General features: G+C 38.3%; 1 protein-coding gene across 2 annotated transcripts; it reads left to right on the plus strand.

Annotated features, from left to right (window-relative positions):
• The first annotated feature begins 1,778 nt into the window (after positions 1–1,778).
• TBX22 (T-box transcription factor 22) lies at positions 1,779–10,845 on the plus strand. Of its 2 annotated transcripts, none has more exons than XM_058535241.1 (8): positions 1,779–2,260; positions 2,875–3,070; positions 3,907–4,008; positions 5,415–5,589; positions 6,473–6,637; positions 7,288–7,352; positions 7,716–7,801; positions 9,819–10,845. In XM_058535241.1, exons 1-8 carry the CDS (start codon positions 2,086–2,088, stop codon positions 10,430–10,432), a joined length of 1,578 nt encoding a protein of 525 aa, XP_058391224.1. In that variant the 5' UTR covers positions 1,779–2,085; the 3' UTR covers positions 10,433–10,845. The 2 variants fall into 2 exon arrangements, with proteins under 2 accessions (XP_058391224.1, XP_058391225.1); XM_058535242.1 differs by having other exon boundaries at positions 2,878–3,070.
• Positions 10,846–20,805: the final 9,960 nt, after the last annotated feature.

A 20,805-nucleotide genomic window follows, 5' to 3' on the forward strand; every position in this document is an offset into this window, starting at 1 on the left:
TGAGCCAGGGTTCAAAGGCAAGAAAATACTCATATTAGGAGACACTAATGAAAGTGCTACATTGTGATTAACACTCTAAATTTAACAAATGAACTCTTGACTTTTCGGTTTCTGAGCTGTGTCCTTTAGCTAAGAACGTACAGTGGATAAAAAGTATATCTTCTCAGTAAGAATGGCTAGACAAATGCACTAATATCCTCCCCCTCCCCTTTAATGGCTTCAGAAAGAAACAAATGCCCATGGAGATGTGGTCAAGATCACATCCAGACCTGGCTGTTTTCCAGCCCAAGTGGCCTGTACACTGGCCTTGCACTGTGAGCTTCACTCTGCCCCTCTACGGTAGGGATAGTGTCTCTCCCAGCCCTGCATGGTGAAGAGCAGAAAATTGATTATTGAACCAAACAATTCAGCAGCGTTCAGGCTGTAATTAACCCTTTGCCATACAATCTGAGATCATCAGATGCTTAAAGTCACACCAGATTGCCTAAAGATCTCCCTTCCATGGACCACCTGGACACCTCCCTCCCCACTCCACCACCACCACCATTATCACTGCACACTTGTACCTAAGGTGCTGAAACTAAAAGGCCACAAAAGGCTTTTTACTCTCAAACTCCAGTACTGAGATACTATCATTCATTCTATAAGTATCATACATTGATTCAAGTTCCATTCTATTTTTAGCAGAGTTGGACTGACTTTAAACGCCCTTTGAACATATGTGTCAGAGGAGAATAGGAGAACCTTTCTGAAAAGGTGCATTAGTTAGGATGCAGTCTGCAAAACAGTCCAGGGGTGCCTGATTTCTTATTTCTGGTGAAAAGTGGATGACTAAATCTCATGCACAAAGGCAGATATCTCACATGCACATGCATAAACACGCTCTTTGGAAGTGGTAGGGAAGTCTCTTCCTAACACAAAGAAGGTGCCTTTATCTATTGTAAGGAAAACTAAAACCCAGCCCAGAAAGCTATTCCAGGAGACACTGGAATCAATTATTTGAGCCCAGCATTTTGAGGTGCCACATCCTTGGGAGCAAAGTTCTGGTTGGTGTTCTGCTGGTGGCCCTGGAGTCCTTAGGCTGTTTGCTGATTAAGTCATGTGAGTAAGAAGAGGTTGTTTGGGGGAAGATTTGGCTCCAGTAGAGGTAGGTCTTGAAGGCCCAGGTTTGCTCTGATCATTGACAGTGGGCATCTTGGAGCCTGCAGCTTGCCCTGGCCCTTGCCTCCCCACCTGGATAGAGAGGACAAACTAGCACACAGCCCACCCAGTTTGAGACCCAGACTGTAGAGCAAACTGGCCCAGACAGCTTGTGATCCTCTACTCTTCCCCAGTGTACTCACTGGAGAGCAAAAGAGCCTAATATACTTCTCTGGATCTGGTTAAATAATATTTGCACTTTTGTTGGAAAAGTGGCCCCTTGTGGGCAATTATTTCACGTCTTCGAGTTTCACAATTTAATGCAAAATAGTAACTTTGTGTATCCCTCCTCCGGACTATCCTGAGCCCCTTTACAGCCAACCCCCAACCCCTCTTCACCCCCGCCCCCCCTCAGCCTCTGAAGTGTCACTCATAGTGTTTTTTTAATGCTTCTGACAGTTTCCAAAACAAACAGTGAAGGCTGTGCCCGGCGGGTATCCACTCAGTCGGATGCAACAGTATCTCCCAATCCAAGAGGCCTGAGTCGCCATTGGCGGCAGGTCTGCTCCCTAAAAGACCCGCGCTTGCCAATCTCTGCGCTCTGCCAAGTCCTGGAAGCAGGGATTTGAGGACTGATGGTCTGCACATGTCCACAGGGAGGAAGGAGACCGCAAAGGGAAGGAGGACTAGACTCCAGAGGACTTTGACTACAGTTTGATTTTCTTCTCCTTTCATTCTGTCTATTCAAAGAAAAAAATATATATAAAAATTATACACACATACAATTTTTTTCTTTGAATATAGATCCAGAAATTGTTTTTCTGATTTGGGGATTTTTCCGCTTTTTTTTCCTTCGCCTGTCCCCTGCGCCCTCTCTCCCTCTCCCTCCCTACCCCAGCTCAGGTTGAAACTTTGCAGTGAGCATTCCCTTCACCCCCTCTAGGAATGGCTCTGAGCTCTCGGGCGAATGCCTTCTCGGTGGAAGCCTTGGTGGGGAGACCCAGCAAAAGAAAACTGCAAGACCCAAGAGAGGAGGCACAGCTTGAGCTGCTGGATAAAGAGGGCAGTGAGGAGGAGGAGAGAAGCAGCGGTGCTGAAGGGAAGAAAAGTGAGCAGCCGGGTAAGTATCCCTACCGCAACCCCAAAGCCCCGAGCCCGCTACCTGCACTTGCTGGATCTGCAAGTCTCAGCCTGGCCTGAGACGCTGCGGAAGGGCGGCTAGCCCTGCCCTAGGACGTCCTGGCCCAGCCATTTTGCCGCGTTCCGGGACCGCGAAGACACCTCTGACACCTGACTGTAGGGAAAGTTTCAGAGCTCCAAGTTCAGCCCTAGTGTTGTGGTTCACTTGAGGTAAAGGGGAGGGTCTCCAAATGTTTATGGAGAAGTGAGACTCTCCAATCTCCCCAAGCCCTGAGAGCCAGAGGATGGCTGTTTCTCGGAGTAGAAAGCAGGACATGCACCCAGATTCTGAGGGGATTCAGCCTCAGGGACCGAGAGTCTCCTAGAGAGTGAAGATGGACAAATTTGAAGAAAGGCCGTGCCTTTCACTTGGGCGCGATGTGGACCCCTTTCTCTCTATCTGTGAGCCACAGTGGGTGTTGTGGGGAACTTGGGGATCGGCTGCCAAGGTTCTTGGGGAAGAGACAAAGCCGGTCCGCTCCCAGACAGGAGTCAGCGAGAAGGGGGCGTGCGAACTGCGAAACTCTCTCAAACTCTCCGTGTCCCTGTGTCCAGCAGAAAAGCGACCCAAGACAGAGCGCTCAGCAACTGCTTTCTCAGGCTGTGGCGGCGGCGGCGGCGGCGGCGGCGATCTCAACAGCGGCGAAAGTCTGGAAGAGAAAGATGCTATCCAAGTGGAGCTTCAAGGATCCGACCTGTGGAAGAGATTCCATGACATTGGGACTGAGATGATCATTACCAAGGCCGGCAGGTTCGGCTCTGCCCAGTCTGTTCAAGGGCAGCATATAGTAGGCGCTTCAAGTACCGCTCTCCAGTTTTACGCTTTAGTATCCCTCCCCCCACCCCACCCCCCACAGGTATTAGAAAGCCACTGCCTCTCAATCTACCATTCTAGGACTTGCCTGGCCAGTGTTAGTGGCTCAGCCTTTCTTTCCTGTACACCGTGACTCCAAGAACTCATTCTCCCAGCTCCTGCCTGTGTGGTATATGACAAAAATTAAACCTTCCAAGGCAGGTGCCAGATGCCACCCCCACATCTTAAGCTGTGGCCAGGCCTCTCTGTTAAAACCTCACAATTATCAGTGGGCAATATGCCATCTAGCAGACCTCAGTCCACTGTCCCTAGCCCAGGCCAGTTTCAGGTGGGCCTTTCCCACTTCTACCTTTTGCTGTGGGGCAGCTTCTTCATAGCAACTGGGTAATTATTTTTTGTGTGTGAATCTTGAGACTTCCTAATTTAAGTCTTTCCCAAATATGTCTCACAGAAAGTACCACTGAAAACTCTTGGGAGGGGCACAGATTTTTCTTCCCTACTTTCTCTTCTATAGCTTTTTATGATTGTGGTGGTTGGAAGTGATGTGGAGAATTTTGGTAAGGATATTCTGCTTCCCTCAGAAACCCTGAACTCGTTCAATCAAGCATACAACCAACAATCTTTCTTCATGTAGCAAATGTCATTCCCTCAACTTGTCCTGGAATGGGAAGGGTATTGTGAATTCCTTCATTTTTCATTTGTCCTTGACCCCGCCCCACTCCAAATGTCTCTAAACCAGCGAGTCAGTCGTTATGCTATTTTCTATCCCACAGGCGGATGTTCCCCTCTGTTAGGGTCAAGGTGAAAGGACTGGATCCAGGGAAGCAGTACTTGGTGGCCGTCGATGTGGTGCCAGTGGATTCCAAACGTTATAGGTAACTGGGTCCAAAGGAGGGTACCTCAGGCCCAGGCTGAGAATGGGAATTCAGATCTATGGAACCTGTGAGCGCTATTTTGAAAATTCTACCATGAGGGGTGGGATTCTCTCCCATGGGCTTTGGGAGTTGAATTTTCTTGCTCAAATAGAGGTTCAGACTGAGAGGAGAGAAAGCTTGCTCCTCTTTCCTCTCACTCCTGGAATGCAGGTGCCAATTGGTGCTTCAATGTGCCCCAAACCTCTCAGCTTTCCACTGCTCTGGCCTTGGCTGTGCAAACTGGGGAGGATCTGGGCTCAGGCAGCTAGGAGGGAAGCTGTTTGAAGGAATTTGGGAAGCAATGCCTGGACTTTTGGGGGCCATACTGGGCTCTGGGCTGTGCTACTTTGGCAGCAGGGTCCTGGAGGGATTCCCTTTTTTTTTTTTTTTTACCATCCAAGGCTAGGCTAGCAGTTATCACATCTAGGTCACATTCTTTCCTTCGCCTCTCGCCTGAAGTGGTTGCCAGGTCCCAAATAGTACAAGTAACCTTTCCTCTTGATGTAAGCGCTCTACCTAGAGCAGGCTAAAAGTGGTAGACCTGGCAGACCTTCAGAACTGACCTGAAGCCAAGAGGCCCTTCTGTGCCAGCAGCCCAGAAGGGCAGGTCTGCCAGCGCTTTGGCTCAGGGGCAATGGGAGTTGTGCGAGAGCCGCCTGCAGCTGGGCGGGCTGCGACCTTTCGACTGAAGTGGGTGTCTAGCCTTTCTAGGAGACAGCCCTCATCACGCCCAGTGCTGAGTTTGAGCGGCAAGGAGAAGGCGCAGCTCAAGAGCCTGCTGGGGCCACAGCCTGGAATAGCAGAAGAAGCAGTTTGCTTCCGGCGTTTGAGCTGGCTTGGGAATGCGGCGCCCAACTGAGCAGTTGAGACTGGAAACTGTGTGAAAATCAGCCCGGAGACCACATGGGGCCGAGTTCCTGGGGGTATTCTGATGTGAAGCCTTGTTGGAGAAATGGCTTCTAGGACGACTGGTGGCGGTGGGCTGGACAGACGCTCTCCTCACCCCTCTGCTTCTTCCCTGATGCTTGTGGCCCAAGGCGTGAGGATTTTCCGCGTCTCTGCGCCATAAAATGGGTTAGATCAATGTCCCTTGTGGTTTCTGCGAGGAAATACAAACCAGACTCTGAAATCTCATGACATTATACTTACTCTGGCACTTCATTGCATTTTAATGACATATGCCTATTTATAGTTTGCTTTCTGTCCCTGAACGCTCTTTGAGAATCAAGTTGGATCTTCTACTAGTTGCCTTGGGGATTAGCGGGCGAACCTTGGCTGAGGCTCTTAGTACCAGATCCCGGCAGCCTTCCTCCCATGCTTATGGCTTTGGCCGGCTGTACCTAGAGTCACACTCCGCGCCTTTTCAGGTACGTGTACCACAGCTCACAGTGGATGGTAGCCGGGAATACGGACCATTCGTGCATCACTCCCAGGTTCTATATTCATCCGGACTCGCCCTGCTCGGGAGAGACTTGGATGCGGCAGATCATCAGCTTTGATCGCGTGAAACTCACCAACAACGAGATGGACGACAAAGGCCACGTAAGTGTGCGCAATCCTTTGCCCTGAGGAGGGGAGGGAGATGCCAAGGCGTCAGCCCGCAGGTCACCCTGGAGAGGCCAAGGAGGCTTCTCCCAAGTGCCCTAGAGTGGTCTTTAAGAACTGTTCAAATTCTGGTCCTGTGACCAAAGTAGCTCCTATGGCCTTTGTTTGTCGTCTGAGAGTTCTGGGGGTTGGGGATGGTGAGGGAAGGGAGTTTGAGGACCAAATGAGACTTGTTTAAGGCAGGATTCCTGGTCTGGGAAAGTGGAAGGGAACACTTCACAGAGCTCTCTGGCACCTAGGCCTCCCTGGCAATCACTGTTGGCTTTAATTGCCTTCCCTTAGATGGGCGCTTTCTGTGTGGCATGGTATGGTGGAAATCTCCACAACCTGCCACCATGGAAGGCCTTTTCAGATCACCTCGATCTTGAGCCTTCTTCCCAGATGCACCCTCGCCTGCCCTTGCTCTGCCAGGCTCTGTACCAGCCACAAAAGGAGAGAGGGAGGCTCCCAGGATTAGGAGGTGGGGAGATATCAGATGGTTGCCCATCAGTTAACATAAGGCCAGGGAATTTATGGCAGGCAGTCATCCCAGTGGCACTTGGGGACACGACATGGTCATCCACGTTTGGAAGCAGGAAAAGCCCCATTTGGAAATGGAATCACTGGTGCCACTGTGATGTCCCTCTCTGGAAACCCCTTAGCCCTGAGGGCCTCTGTCTGGAACCAAATGGCACAGAAAAGTCCTTGTGTGTGGCTAGTCTAGACTTTCTGGTTTAGCCTTACTTTTGTGTGTGGGCAGATTGGGGGTGCTGATGAAAGGAGGCCAATGTGGAGGAGGGGAAGCCAATTTCTAGGCAGCATTTGATGATTTCTTCTCCAGATCATTCTGCAGTCCATGCACAAGTACAAGCCCCGTGTGCACGTGATGGAACAGGACAGCAGGGTTGACCTGTCCCGGATTCAGTCCCTGCCCGCTGAAGGTGTTAAAACATTCTCTTTTAAAGAAACTGAGTTCACCACAGTTACAGCTTACCAAAACCAGCAGGTAAAGCCAACCAGGTCCCAGGCAAGCAACCATGGCCCCAGAGGGACTTTCGGGATAGAAGCAAGGGGCACTGTGTGGATTGAGGTTTTCACAATTATAAAAACATGATGGTCTTATTGCATTGTCATCAAAGGAAGTTTGATTATGAATTGTGTGGATCTTGTGTTAGAAAGGAGAGCAGAACAAAGTGCCAGGAGACAAAGGAGATAACCATTCCAAATTTGACTCAGCAATATGCTTACATTTATTTAACATGCCGTGTTACATGTTAAAAAGTGTTTTGTGGTTGTTGTAACAATTAAAAACAAGGGTGATGGGGCCGGCCCGGTGGCGCAAGTGGTTGGGTGCGCTCGCTCTGCTGCGGCGGCTGGGGGTTCGCCGTTTTGGATCTGGGGTGTGCACCGACACACCGCTTGTGGAGCCGTGCTGTGGTGGTGTCCCATATAAAGTAGAGGAAGATGGGCACAGATGTTAGCTCAGGGCCAATCTTCCTCAGCAAAAAAAATAAAAATAAACAGGAGGATTGGCATCAGATATTAGCTCAGGGCTGGTCTTCCTCACCAAAAAAAAAAAAAAAAAAAAAAAAAAAGGATAACAGTGTTATTACTGAGCACACTGACCTAACTTTTCTCTGTCTTTTGAATCCATAGATTACCAAACTGAAAATAGACAGGAATCCTTTTGCCAAAGGATTTAGAGATCCTGGAAGAAACAGGTAAACAACATAACAATCACATCTAATATTTATATAGCCCTTTTCACAAGTATTACAGATAAATAAACTGTGGCTCAGAGACTCAGAGGCCCTAAGTTTTGTAACTAGTAGGTGGTAGGAAAGGAACCTAGATGTTTTTTCTCCAAAATTTTGCCTTCTCTCACTCTAGAACTGTTTATTCTAGATTCCTGGGGTTTTTATTCAGGGAATAATTACTGAATATTTTATTACTGAATTTTATTCAGCTGTAAAAGAAAAATATTTCAGATATTCACCCCTAAAAACTATAACACAATAACTCAAAAGTTTACATAAATCATTATTTTCAGGAATTGCATTCTGGAGGTTGAATCTCTTTTTCAGGGGTGTATTGGATGGGCTTTTAGAGACCTACCCATGGAGGACTTCTCTCACTCTGGATTTTAAAACTTTTGGTGCAGACAGACAAAGTAAGAAAAGTTTTATTAATTTTTATTTTTAAATGTTAATGAAATAACAACAGCCAGAACCTCTGTACCAAATACTACTCAAGGGGATAAGTACATGCCATAAAATGCATTTGCCAGCAAATGGGTGTATATTTATCTTGATGAAGAGGTAAGAGGCAAAACGGGAGGAGAACCGGCATGAAGGAAAAGAGCAGAGCCATGGTAATGGTGGATTTATTGACTTCTATCTTCTTGAGTTATCATGCATAATGAGATCTCCAGATCTCATCTGGATTCTTCAGCAACTCACTATCTCGTATTCTTTAGGATTTGCCTCTGGTGCATTTGTGGTCTTATTTGCAAATATGTTAGATATTGAAATAAATATTTTATGTTTTATGAGAAACTTTCAGAACATGTTAAAATGACTTCCATTAAATTTTGCAGTCACTTAGCTCTAATTTTCCTTTTGTTGTGAGTAGGTAAAATAAATGTTGAAAACAGTACTAAGCCACCACAATTAGTTTAATTGCCATAAGCGTTTAAAATGTTTGCAAGGTATTTGTTCTCAGGCAGTGCATTACATGAATAAATGATAATAATAATTAGACAATGCAGGCTTTGTGGTGGAAGAATGTATACCTTCATTTACTCTGATATCTAACAATAAATAGAGGAATCTTTATTTGCAAGCAACATGGAATTATTTTACTCTTTTGTCTTTACTCCATTAAAGTTGTTTGCCTTTGAGCATTAACTCAAGGTTACAATTACGGAGAAAATCATCAACATTATAGGTAGGTTGGGTTTTATATGATGCCATAGCAACCAATCAAAATTTGAAGAGATCAAGTCTAATCTTTTGGTGAAATATTTCGGTGGATTGACTGTATTAATTTGGGTTAAAGAGTTGCATAGAAAAATAGGAACACTTATTTTATAGTATCACTTTAACTAATAGCATCTAGGCAGCATGCTTTTAAAGTATCCAAGTCAGCGCTAAGTGCACTAATAAAGAAAAAAAATGCTAAAGATGCTCATTAACTGATAATTTAAAATACACAGTTTTATTAATTATTTAAGATGTCCAGAATGCTCTCAAATTGCAAAAAATAAAAGGGGGTACCAATTTTTTTAAATAACTTTTGAATGCTTAATTATAAAAGATATTTGCCATCCTGTTGATAAAGGATTAGGCTATGTTTATATACACAAAACAGTTAAGAAAAACAACAGCAACACCAAAAAACATCCCACAAAACACTTGATGAAGTTCACTCAATAATGAATTTTCTGAATTCAAACACTTACAAAAATAAGGTGTAGTGTATAGATTTTCCTGGACCTTATAATTATCCCTAATTCTAGTAGATGCTAGACAACCATAAAAGATCACCTGACAACATTGATACAAACACTTTCATTTTCATCTTGATATTTTTTAACCTGCAAAATTTTCTTTAACTCTTGATATAGTGAACCATTAAAGTCTCCCCATCCATGATTTTCATATAAAAAGTATCTAATTAATTTAAATATATTATTTTAATTTATAAAGATTACTTTCATTTGCACTGATTTTTTTTTATCAGACTGAAGCTTCGTATAGAATAGAATACCAAGCAACCAATTTGTTCAATTTAGTCAAGTATTTATTTCAGTATTGTTTTAAAGCTTAAAAAACAGAAAGAACTAATTTTTATTTGTAAAATATACTTGGCTCTGGGTCATATTTAGTTGGGCTTCTTCTTTAATTCATTGGATAAATATGTTCAAGTGCCTAGCACAGTTCTTGAGAATAGTGAATGCTCAATACACAATACATAATAGTAGTGCTAAAAGTAATAGTGGTAGTAGTAGAGATACTGTATTCAACTTTGGTTAGAGGAATAAGCATGCTGTTTCCCAAAGAAGTTAAAAGAACTGTGAACTTGCAAGGAAAGCTAATCTAAGAATGAAGTGGGGATAGTTATGGACATAATTCTGATTCAGTAGGAACATCAAGTTAATTGTTTATTGACTGAATTGTCATTCACAGGTGGAAGCAGTGGCTCATCTCCAGTGACCTCTAGTGGAGGGGCTCCTTCTCCTTTGAATTCCTTGCTTTCTCCACCTTGCTCTCCGCCTACATTTCACTTACCTATAAGCTCCCTTGGAATGCCCTGTCCGGAGGTGTACCTGCACGATGTCAACCTGCCCCTTTGCTACAAGATTTCCCCAACTAATTTTTGGCGACAGCAGCCTCTTGTCTTGCCTGCTCCTGAAAGGCTAGCAAGCAGCAACAGTTCTCAGTGTTTAGCCCCATTCGTGATGGAAGTTCCCATGTTATCTTCCCTGGGGGTCACCAATTCAAAAAATGATTCTTCTGAAGGCTTCAGTGGGCAGTGTCTACAAGCACCTAATTCAGTCAATCAAATGTTGTATGGATTACAGGCACCTGGAAATATTTTATCACCAAATCCCATTGCCCAGGAAGCAATTGGTTGTTCTTTACAGCCTTCCTATGGCTTTTATAGGTACAACTTATCCTTGCCATCTAGATTGGTAAATGCTGCCAACCATCTCAAAGTGAATGACAACAGTCAAGTTTCTTTTAAAGAAGGTAAATGCAATCATTCTCATTGGTATCCAACAATTAATCATTGCTTTTAATGTGATAGTCACATTCATTCATAAAACAATTACATGTAAGCACATATTTTTTTTATTTGTAGCCAAAGAAAAGTTAAGAGCTATTGGGCTTAAAAAGCTTCATTGCCAGAGGGTATTTCTCTGTTACGCATTTAAAGTGCCTTATGAAATGTTCACAAGAAGTTGTTATAGGTCAAATCTGACCTATCACAATCTCTGATTACAACGGCCTTGGGTCTCAAAATAAGATACTCAATAAACATTATTTAATGAGATGGACTACCAGTGAAAATTGACTGCAGATAACGAAGTCTCTAATTATAGTGAAGCCAATTTACCATGTCAGCTGCCTCTTACATATTGACAATGACCAAAAGAAGATGTATTTAATTGCCGTGAAAGCAGTGAAACAATTTAGTTTAATCTATGAATATTGGCTTCATTGTAATTATCTATTATAATTGTAAAAGAAAATTTCATTGTTCATTTGCTTTATACTTTTATATTCTGCTGTTGAAGGAGCTACTAATCTGAGTTTTAAGGTACAAATAAGGACATAAACTTTCAAATATTAATCTTTGCAGCCTAAAGACCTTTTAATCCTTAGGGAACACAAAGATTAAATGAAAAGCAAAATATTCTAAATAAATTTGATCTTTTACTTCCTTTTGTTTTTTGGATCATTCCTGGGTAAAGCTTGTTTACTTATTCCTCTAACAAACCTGGTATTTTATACACAGTGTACAAAAACAAATTATTGTAGTTCTCCAGAAACACTAAAGAATTATGATTTGAAGGAGGAGAATATATTTGAGTCCATAAATATGAAAATATCATTGCACTGGTACAATTTAATTCCACTTTTATGCTTCAATCACAGTAAATTAGACTAGGTAAAAATAGCATAAATGAGATTTTATTTTAGTTTATGAAGTAGAAAACTTTCCTTTTTCCTGGTCCTAAATATTCTGAAAAGACTTGTTAAGTATAAGTTATATATATAATTTATATATCTTTAAGATGAATCAGATTTTAATTTTCGTGCGACTAGCTCTACAATTTATTAAGCCAAGGCCCTTCATATCACAATGGCATGACTTGACTTTTGACAATAACCAAACTGCTAAACTGCTTTCTCTAAGTTTTCGAACACATATTAGGAAAAACATGTCATTATTATTTATTTTGCTCACAATGGTTATTTCCTCTTAAATGTACCTTATAAATATGCCTTCCTATATATTCATTAAAATCACATGCCCCTTCATTTCTGGGGCTAAGGATAGAACAGCACGTGGTTACATTCAAACTGAGTATTCTAGTCAAGATGAAACATTATTTGTGGCCCAAACTAACTAGGTACCTGTTATAAAAGTAATTGAGGCAGAAAACTTGTACTACCTAGGTTTATCCAATCAGGGATTAAAGCAGCAAGTACACTTTATTTCTATCTACTCCAAAACAGTAAAGCTGAAGGCTAACTTTTACTGCTAAAATAAATCATGATTTTTTAAAGCAGCACTCACATATCAGATTATAATGAAACTTATTCTGATGGCTTACATGGCAGATAATCAGTAATTAATGACAGAAAGTATTTAACTAGAAAGTCCAGAAAATCTCTGGGTTACTTTTTAATGATTATTTAAGAGAAAGCATTAGCTTTGTAGCTGCTTGAGTATATATACCCCATGCTTTATATTTCAGATTATTTTGCTATATAGTGCCCACATAAAATTAATAATACAGAACTATATTGGTAAAGGTGATTAATATACAGGGGCAAAAGTTTAAATGCTAGAATATAAACATCTACTTTAAGCTGTTTTTATATAACGTTCATAAATTGTCATTTCATACTTTTAATTGAAGAAGTAACCAAGGGAAAGCCTTCATAGAAAATTAGACTTAAAAGAGACCTCAAGAAGTCCAATAAGCAGTCCCCTATTTTCTGAGCAAGTTACTCATCTGCAGGAAGCTTCTAACAATTAATATTTAGTGTCCTTACTATTTTATATTGAATAAATTCTTACTCCTCAATACGATGGTGAAAAACTTGGGTAACAGTAAATTGAGGCTATGGTTATGGAATAAAAAACAAAATGCCATGGAATTCTATTAATTTCAATTGCATCGACTAAATATTAGGCTTGCTTTAAAAACCTACAAAAATCAAAAGCCACTCTAGTTAGACAAGGTGTGAAATGGCAAATGAAAGTGGCCAAATGATATTTAATAGACTCCCAAATCTGATAATTAAAACTGCTATTTCCATTTGGTTTGACCATTCATATATATCCATCCTTTCCCCTCTTTTAAAAGACAACATCCAATTCAGCTGACTAGATTTATAAAATCTGACTCTTAACCTGACCTGGTCATATGACTTATCCCTAAATCTAGAGAAAATAAATTTTTAATCCACCCTGAAAATTTGTACACTGAGTCAGGAAATAAGTGAATGTTGCTTTATCTTTGTATAACTCCCAGTCAAGCTCAGACCTGTAGTCAGAGTTCCTTGTCAGGAAGATTCTATTTTGTGGAACAGCCAGTCAAGCTGAAATCAAGGACTTGATTTCAAGTTTGAGCCTGGTTGCAAAATACATGTCTAAGTGGATAAATCCTCTATTCATTACATTTTAAAGACAAAAATGTAGTTTTAGGTTACATAACTCAGAACATCAAAACTGTTATTTCTTTTCATGAAACAGAGGGACTAAGCCTCCTTGACATTATATTATAAAGTACAATATATAACTTTAGATTACATAATATTAGAATCTTCAAACATTGATATCATTGCTCCTATTCACTATACTACAACAATGAAGAGTTATATTTTCCCCAAGCTATGAAGATAGATATTCATGATATTTCACTGCTATTAGGCATGGGTTCTACATATGGTTTGGGAATGGACATGACTTCATTCTTCTTTTGAGGGGTTGAAGTGTGTCTATGGCACGAAAAGAAATGAACAATTAGAATCAGCAAGTGATGAGTCAGTGAATGCTGACTACTTGACAAGGTGCCAACAATGAATACAGACAAGCATCTGTATTGGATATTATGAAAGACTTCTCTTTCATTTATATTATTGACCTTGGGGAAAATCACTGTGCACATAAAGCACGTAACGTGATCTTGTAAGTGTTACTGGTATAATGCGAAGCCAGAACATGACTTAAATAAATGCTTTGCATACATATTTAAAATATATTTTACAAAAATCTACAAACATGCTGATGACAAATTTAGATGTTTTGAGACAATAGTGTTATATGTCCCTGTATGCATTAGAGTAATATACAGTTATCTCCTAACTAAATCTCAATAACAAATCTTTTCCTTATCTGAATATGCAATTTGATCAATTCCAGACGTCACACTGTAATTTATATAACCAGCGGGGTTTTAGTTTAGTTTTGTTTTAAAATAATTTATACTATGTTGCTTTTTCTCCTTCCTCTTCTCAAAAAGAGATGCTACAAAGAACACCTACTCATTGCATACTTGTACTATTAATTATATATACTTAAGTGGAAAGGCAGATTTTAATACACTTAGAAATGTCTAATTGCCTGTACTGTATTTTGTGAATTGAATTGACAGGGTGGAAGTACAATGTTTTTACTCCAATTTAGGGATATGTTGCCTTTGTGGTGAAAAATTTTCAAGTAGCCAAAATAACAATATCCTGGTATACAGCAACAGTTTACCAGTTGATTTCATTGGAATTTAACATGTTTATTGGAGCAATTTAAAACAAATCCATGGATAGTTTAGGCATTGGTGGCAGTTGCTTTTATATAAGTGCCTTCATATACATTTAATCTTCTTAGGTTTGGTCTGTAATTAAATGATAATTTGTATTAAAACTGTACAAATAAACTTGGTGTTGATGACAACATAAAACAGAACAAATAGATATATAGAACATTTGAAACATATCCAGTATTAAAACTATTTACATGTGTGGTGCTGGCCAACTTTTAACATGCTGTTTCAATAAAATATTGAGAGGAAGAAGCTTGTATCATTTCCTTTGAAAGTTTCAAATGTTCATGTTTACAAATTTGTACTGCACATTAATATGTAAACATACATTATAGTGAACAGATGTACAGAAAATAGTTATAGGATATTTCTACTTAGTTGAAGTGTATACATGTATACTGGATTTATTTTTTAAGGTACCTAAAAGAGTTGCCAAATTTAAAATTAAATATAATGGAAAACCTTGAAATTATAGTACAATAAGTTGTATCATTAAACTCTTTTATCAAATTATGATGACAGAATTTTGATTTTTGGCTTAGGATTACACAATTATCCACATGATATTAAAGTATAATGTAATATTCTAGCTGTACAAAATAGTATAAATAATTCAAAATTTTACTAGAACAAGAAGGGAATAAAATCATGTGTTTATATGGATAAAAATTAATGTCTTTAAATTAAAGATTGTGTTGATTAAATACATAATTCAGTCTATCTTCCATTTTTATGGCCATTTTTTGGGAAATGTTGATGTTTTAGTATTTTTACCTTCATTTAAATTTTGCCTGAAAATGAGTTTTCATATTTCTTTTGTGATGTAAAGATTTTGTGACCTTTTACCGATTACTATAATGTTTAATAATACTGTTTTTTTTTTACTTTATTAGATTTTTAAAATTTTAGGAAAAAGTATCTCATGGAAACACCAACAAATAGATTACCCCTTGAGAGAGACATAATTTCACAGTAAGACCCAAATTGAAGTAGCCAAGTTACTCTCACTAGTGCACTTAGATGTTGTATTTGGCTTTCTTTAAGGGAATTCATTCAAGGCCAAATACTTAGTGTTTAACTGCTACATGAATAGCTATGTTTTGCAAAACCCAGGTTGGGTCCTCTTCAAATCATGATGCCAGGCAGGAGAAAGAACTATTTGGCAAAAATACGATCACTTTGTAACCTGTCGCCATGATTCTTTTCTGTAGTGGTAATTTCATCAGGTGGGGATGGGGATGGGGTGTCACATTTCAAAAAGGCTCTGTGGGCCCTAGTATCACACACAGAGGATTAAGATAAACTAATCCAATGTTTACCCTCAATTGTTGTAGCCAAATTCAGCAGTCCCGTGGGTGTGCTGAATCAGGGCAGTTGCCTTGAGCCTTTGGCTAGTCAAGATACAGGGCTTTCCGGTGGGTGGTGGGAGTGACAGCCCCAGCTGATACTAACAAAGGTGTAGAGTTTTACACACGCATATTATGCCATATTTTAGTTTAATTGTTCATACGCATGTCTCCTACTACACTGTGAATAAGAGGAGGAATGGTATTTTTTAAATAATATTTATTTTCCAACATTTAAAAGTTTATATGTGCATTACCAAAAACTAAAAAATACAAGAAGCAAACGCAAAAAGATCCATAATCACTAGCAGTGTATAGTTGCATTCTAGTCGTTGTGTATATCTACACACAACTGAGCATACATTTTTTAAATGTGGTTGAGGTCATACAGTATTAATAATGAGGAAGGTTTTTTTGGGTGGGGCTTGTAACTATTTTGTATCTTGACTATGGTGGTAGTCACATGACTTGGTGTATTTGTCAAAACTCATAGAACTTTATACCAAAAAGAGTGAATTTTACTGTAGGTTAATTAAAAAATAAAATTAAAAAAAAATAATGCTTTTTCATACATCATGAATATTTACCAATTCAAGGTCCCAAAGCCATGAGTATTTTGATAACCAAGAATATGCTAAGCCAAATTAATAGGATAGAAATGTAATCTTACCTTTCACAGGGCTAAATTTTTGTTTCAAGACAAAAATGGCAACAGGCACTTGGATAAAGATGTTGGGAGAGTTACAATTAAAATAATGCATTCCTTTAATGCTCAATTAAAAATGACACATAAAGCAATAAGTACGATAAGCTTCTAAGATAAGTCATTATCAGATCTATGCTATTAAAATATTAGTGAGAAGGTATGTTTCCATTGAATTGTATTCCATGGAATGGATGTACCACAGTTTAACTATTGACCTGTGGATGGGCATATGAGTAGTTTCCAGTTTTTGGCTATTACAAACAAAGCTGCTATGATCATTTATGTACAGGTTTTTGTGTGAAGGTAAGTTTTTCCTTCCTCTAGGTAATGCCCAAGAGTGCAATTGCTGGGTTGTATGGCAGTTGCGTGTTTAAATTTTTAGACAACTAACAAACTGTTTTGCAGGGTGGCTGTACAATTTTACATTTCCAACAGCAATGTATTAGTGATCCAGTTTATCCTCAACCTGCCCAGAATTTGGTGGTGTTATTCTTTGTTGCTGCTGTTATTATTCTGATAAGCTTATAGTGGTAACTCATTGTAATTTTAATTTGCATTTCCCTGATGGCTAATCATATTGAACATCTTTTCACGTGCTTTTTTGCCATTTGTATGTCCTCTTCCATAAAATGTCTGTTCATGTCTTTTGCCCATTTTTAATTGTATTGTTTGTTTGTTTTCAAACTGTTGCATTTTAAGAGGATTATATATATATAAATTTATCAATTTTTTTCTTTTATGGATTATGCTTTTTCTGTCTACTCTAAGAAATGTTTGCCTAGCCCTAGATCTCAAAGAATTTCTCTAGTGTTTATTTTTCTAAAAGTTTTATGGCTTTATGTTTTACATTTAAGTCCGTGATCCATTTTGTGTTAAATTTTATGTAGGATGTGAGGTTTAGGTCCAAGTTCTTTTTTATTTTTCAATATTTTGGCCTATGGATATTCAATTGTTTCAGCACAATTTACTGAATTCCTTCTTCCATTGATCCATTGAACATTGAACATTGAATTGGTTTTGCATCTTTGTGGAAAATCAGTTGGGGACATTTGCATAGGTCTATTTTGGGATTCTTTATTCTATTCCATTGATCTGTATTTCTAGCTCTCTGCTAATACCACACTGTCTTGATTATGGTAGCTATATAGTAATTCATAATATCAGGGAGAGTAGTTCCTCCCACTTTATTCTCTGTTTTCAAAATGATTTTACCTATGCTAGTTCCTTTCCACCTTTCATATAAATTTTAGAATTAGTTTGACTATATCTATGAAAACTTTGTTGAGATTTTGATAGGAATTGCATTAAACCTATAGATCAATTTGGGGAGAATGGACATCTTTAATATGTTGACTCATCTGATTCACAAACATGGTATGCCTATCCATTTATTTAGGTCTTTTTTCAGTTCTTTTACCAGCATTTGGTAACTTTCAACATACATCTTTTACATGTCTTGTTAGTATTTTACCTAAATATTTCATTTTCTTTGGAACAATTGTAAATGGTATTGTGTTTTTTATTTTGGGTTCTGTATGTTCATTGTTAGTGTATAGAAATGCGATTACTTTTTGTGTATTGATCTTGTATCCTGCAAACTTGCTGAACTCACTTATTAGTTTTACAAATTTTGAGGGTTTTTTTTTTTTATGGATTCCTTGGGATTTTCTAGGTAGACAACCATGTCACCTGCAAATACAGACAGTTTTGTTTCTTCCTTTATGATCTCTACGCCTTTTATTTCCTTTTCTTGACTCATTACACTGGCTAGGACTTCTAGTACTATGTTGAAAAATTAAAACTAGAACTACCATATTATCCAGCAATCTCATTTCTGGGTATATATCTGAAGGAAATAAAAATAGGATATGGAAAAGATATCTGCTCTCCCATGTTTATTGCAGTATTATTCATAATAGCCAAGATAAGGAAACAACCTAAGTGTCTGTCACTGGATGAATGGATAAAGATGATGTGGTATATATATATATGATGGAATGTTATTCAGCCATGAGAAAGAAAGAAATCTTGCCATTTGCAAACACATGGATGGACCTTGAGGACATTATGCTGAGATAAATCAGACAGAGAAATACAAATACTACATGATATCACTTAGATGTGGAATCTAAAAAAAACAAACAGAAACAGAGTAGATTGCTGGTTACCAGAGGCTAGGGGCTGGGAGGGTTGAGCAGATGTTGGTCAAAGGGTACAAACTTACAGGCAGAAGATGAATAAGTTCTGGAGATCTAATGCACAGTATTGTGATTATAGTTAACAATACTGTATTGTATAATTCAAAGTTTCTAGGAAACTGGATCTTAAATGTTCTCACCACAAAAAAAATAAATGATAATTGTGTGATCCAATGCAGGTTTCAGTTAATACTACAATGGTGAGCATATAGCAACATATAAATGTATCAAATCAACACTTTGTACACTTTAAATTTACATAATGTTGTGCGTCAATTTTATCTCAATAAAAAAAGAGTGGTGAGAGTGAACATTCTTGCCTTCTTCCTGAACTTGGAGATTTTCACCAATGGTATGATGTTATCTATAGGGTTTTTGTAGATGCTGTCAAATTGAAGAAGTTCTCCTCTATGCCTATTTTTCTGACAATTTTTAAAAATCATAAATAGAGATTGGATTGTGTGAAATGCTTTTTCTGTGTCGATTTATATGACCATATGATTTTTCTTCTTTAGTTTGTTTACATTGAAGTATTATGTTAATTGATTTTCGAATGTTGAACAAGCCTGGCATACCTGGAATAAATCCCACGTAGTCACAGTTATAATTAATTTTACACATTGATGTTTTTGATTTACAACATTTTTTTGAGGATGTTTAAATCTAAGTTCATAACAGATATTGGTCTGTAGTTGTTTTTTGTGTTGTCTTTGATTTTAGTATTAGGGTAACACCGGTCTCATAAAACAAGTTGGGAAGTATTCATCATTTTCTATTTTCTGGAAGATGTAATATAATTGACATAAAATTCACCCTTTAAAAATGAACAATTCAAAAGTTTTTTAATACATTTACAGAGTTGTGCAACCATCACCACTATATAATTTTCATCACTCCAAATAGAAATGCCATACCAATTGCTTATCAACCCTTCTAACCCTTTCTCCCTCCCACTCCCAACCCATGGCAAGCACTAATCTTCCTGTTTCTATGGATTTGCCTATTCTGGACATATGACGTAAATGGAATAATATAATGTGTGGTCAATTATGACTGGCTTCTTTCAATTAGCATGATGTTTTCAGTGTTCCTCCATGGTGTAGTATGTCAGTATTTTATTCTTTTTTACTGCTGAATAATACTCTAGTAAATGGATATACCACATCTATTTATCCATTCATCAGTAGATGGACATTTGAGTTTTTTCTACTTTTTTGCTATTATGAATAATGCTGCTATGAATATTCATGTATAAGTTTTCTGTGAACATATGTTTCCAATTCTCTTGGGTATATACCTAGGAGTGGAATTTCTGAGGCATATGATAACTATAACCATTTGAGAAACTGCCGGATTATTTTCCAAAGTGACTGCACCATTTTACCTTTCCACCAGCAGTTTATGGGGGTTACAACTTTTCTACATCCTCGCCAATACTTGCTATTGTACAATGTTTGTATTTTAATCATCTTAGTAGATATAAAGTAATATTTCATTGTGGATTTGATTTACATTTTCCTATGACTACTGATGTTGGGCATATTTTCATGTGTGTTTTGCCATTTGTATATCTTGAATTTCAAAATGAATTTTAGGATCAGCATGGTAATTTCTGCAAAATAAAGGCAGCTGGGGATTTGAGAGAAAATATATTCAGTCTTTAGACCAATTTGGAGAGTATTGTCATCTGACAATATGAAGTTTTTCAATCAACAAACACAAGATTACTTTCCATATATTTAATTATTCTCAAATAATTTAGCTTCTTCCTTTACAATATGGGTGGCTTTTTTTCTTTAATAAGCTGGATAGAACTTACAGTACAATGTTGAATGAAACTGGAAAGATCAGACATATTTCTGATCTTAAGGGTAAAGTGTTCATTATTTCATTGGTACATATGATGTTATCTGTGCACTTTTCATAGATCATCTAATTTTGATGAAGGAAGTTCCCTTCTAGCTAGTTTGTTGTGTGTTTTCATTATGAAAAGTTTGTGGGGTTTTCAAATGTTTTCTCTGTGTCTATTGATATGATCATGGGGTTTTTGTCCTTTATACAATTAATATGATGTGTTACATTGATTTATTTTCATATATTAACCAATTTTTGCATTGCATTCCTGGGATAAATCTCATTTGTTTATGGTACATAATCCCTTTCAAGATTGATGGATTTAGTTTTCCAGAATTTTGTTGAAAGGTTTCTTTCTTGTTTATATTCGTAAGGAATATAGTCTATAGTTTTCTTTCCTTGGGATATTTTTGGTTCTGGTATCAGAATACTACTGGCTTCATAGAATGAGTTGGAAAATATTCCCTCCTATTTCATGGAAAAGTTTGTAAAGAATGGTGTTAGTTTTAAATA

This window comes from Diceros bicornis, chromosome X (assembly GCF_020826845.1).
Source record: "Diceros bicornis minor isolate mBicDic1 chromosome X, mDicBic1.mat.cur, whole genome shotgun sequence".
In the NCBI taxonomy this organism is placed as follows: Eukaryota; Metazoa; Chordata; class Mammalia; order Perissodactyla; family Rhinocerotidae; genus Diceros; species Diceros bicornis.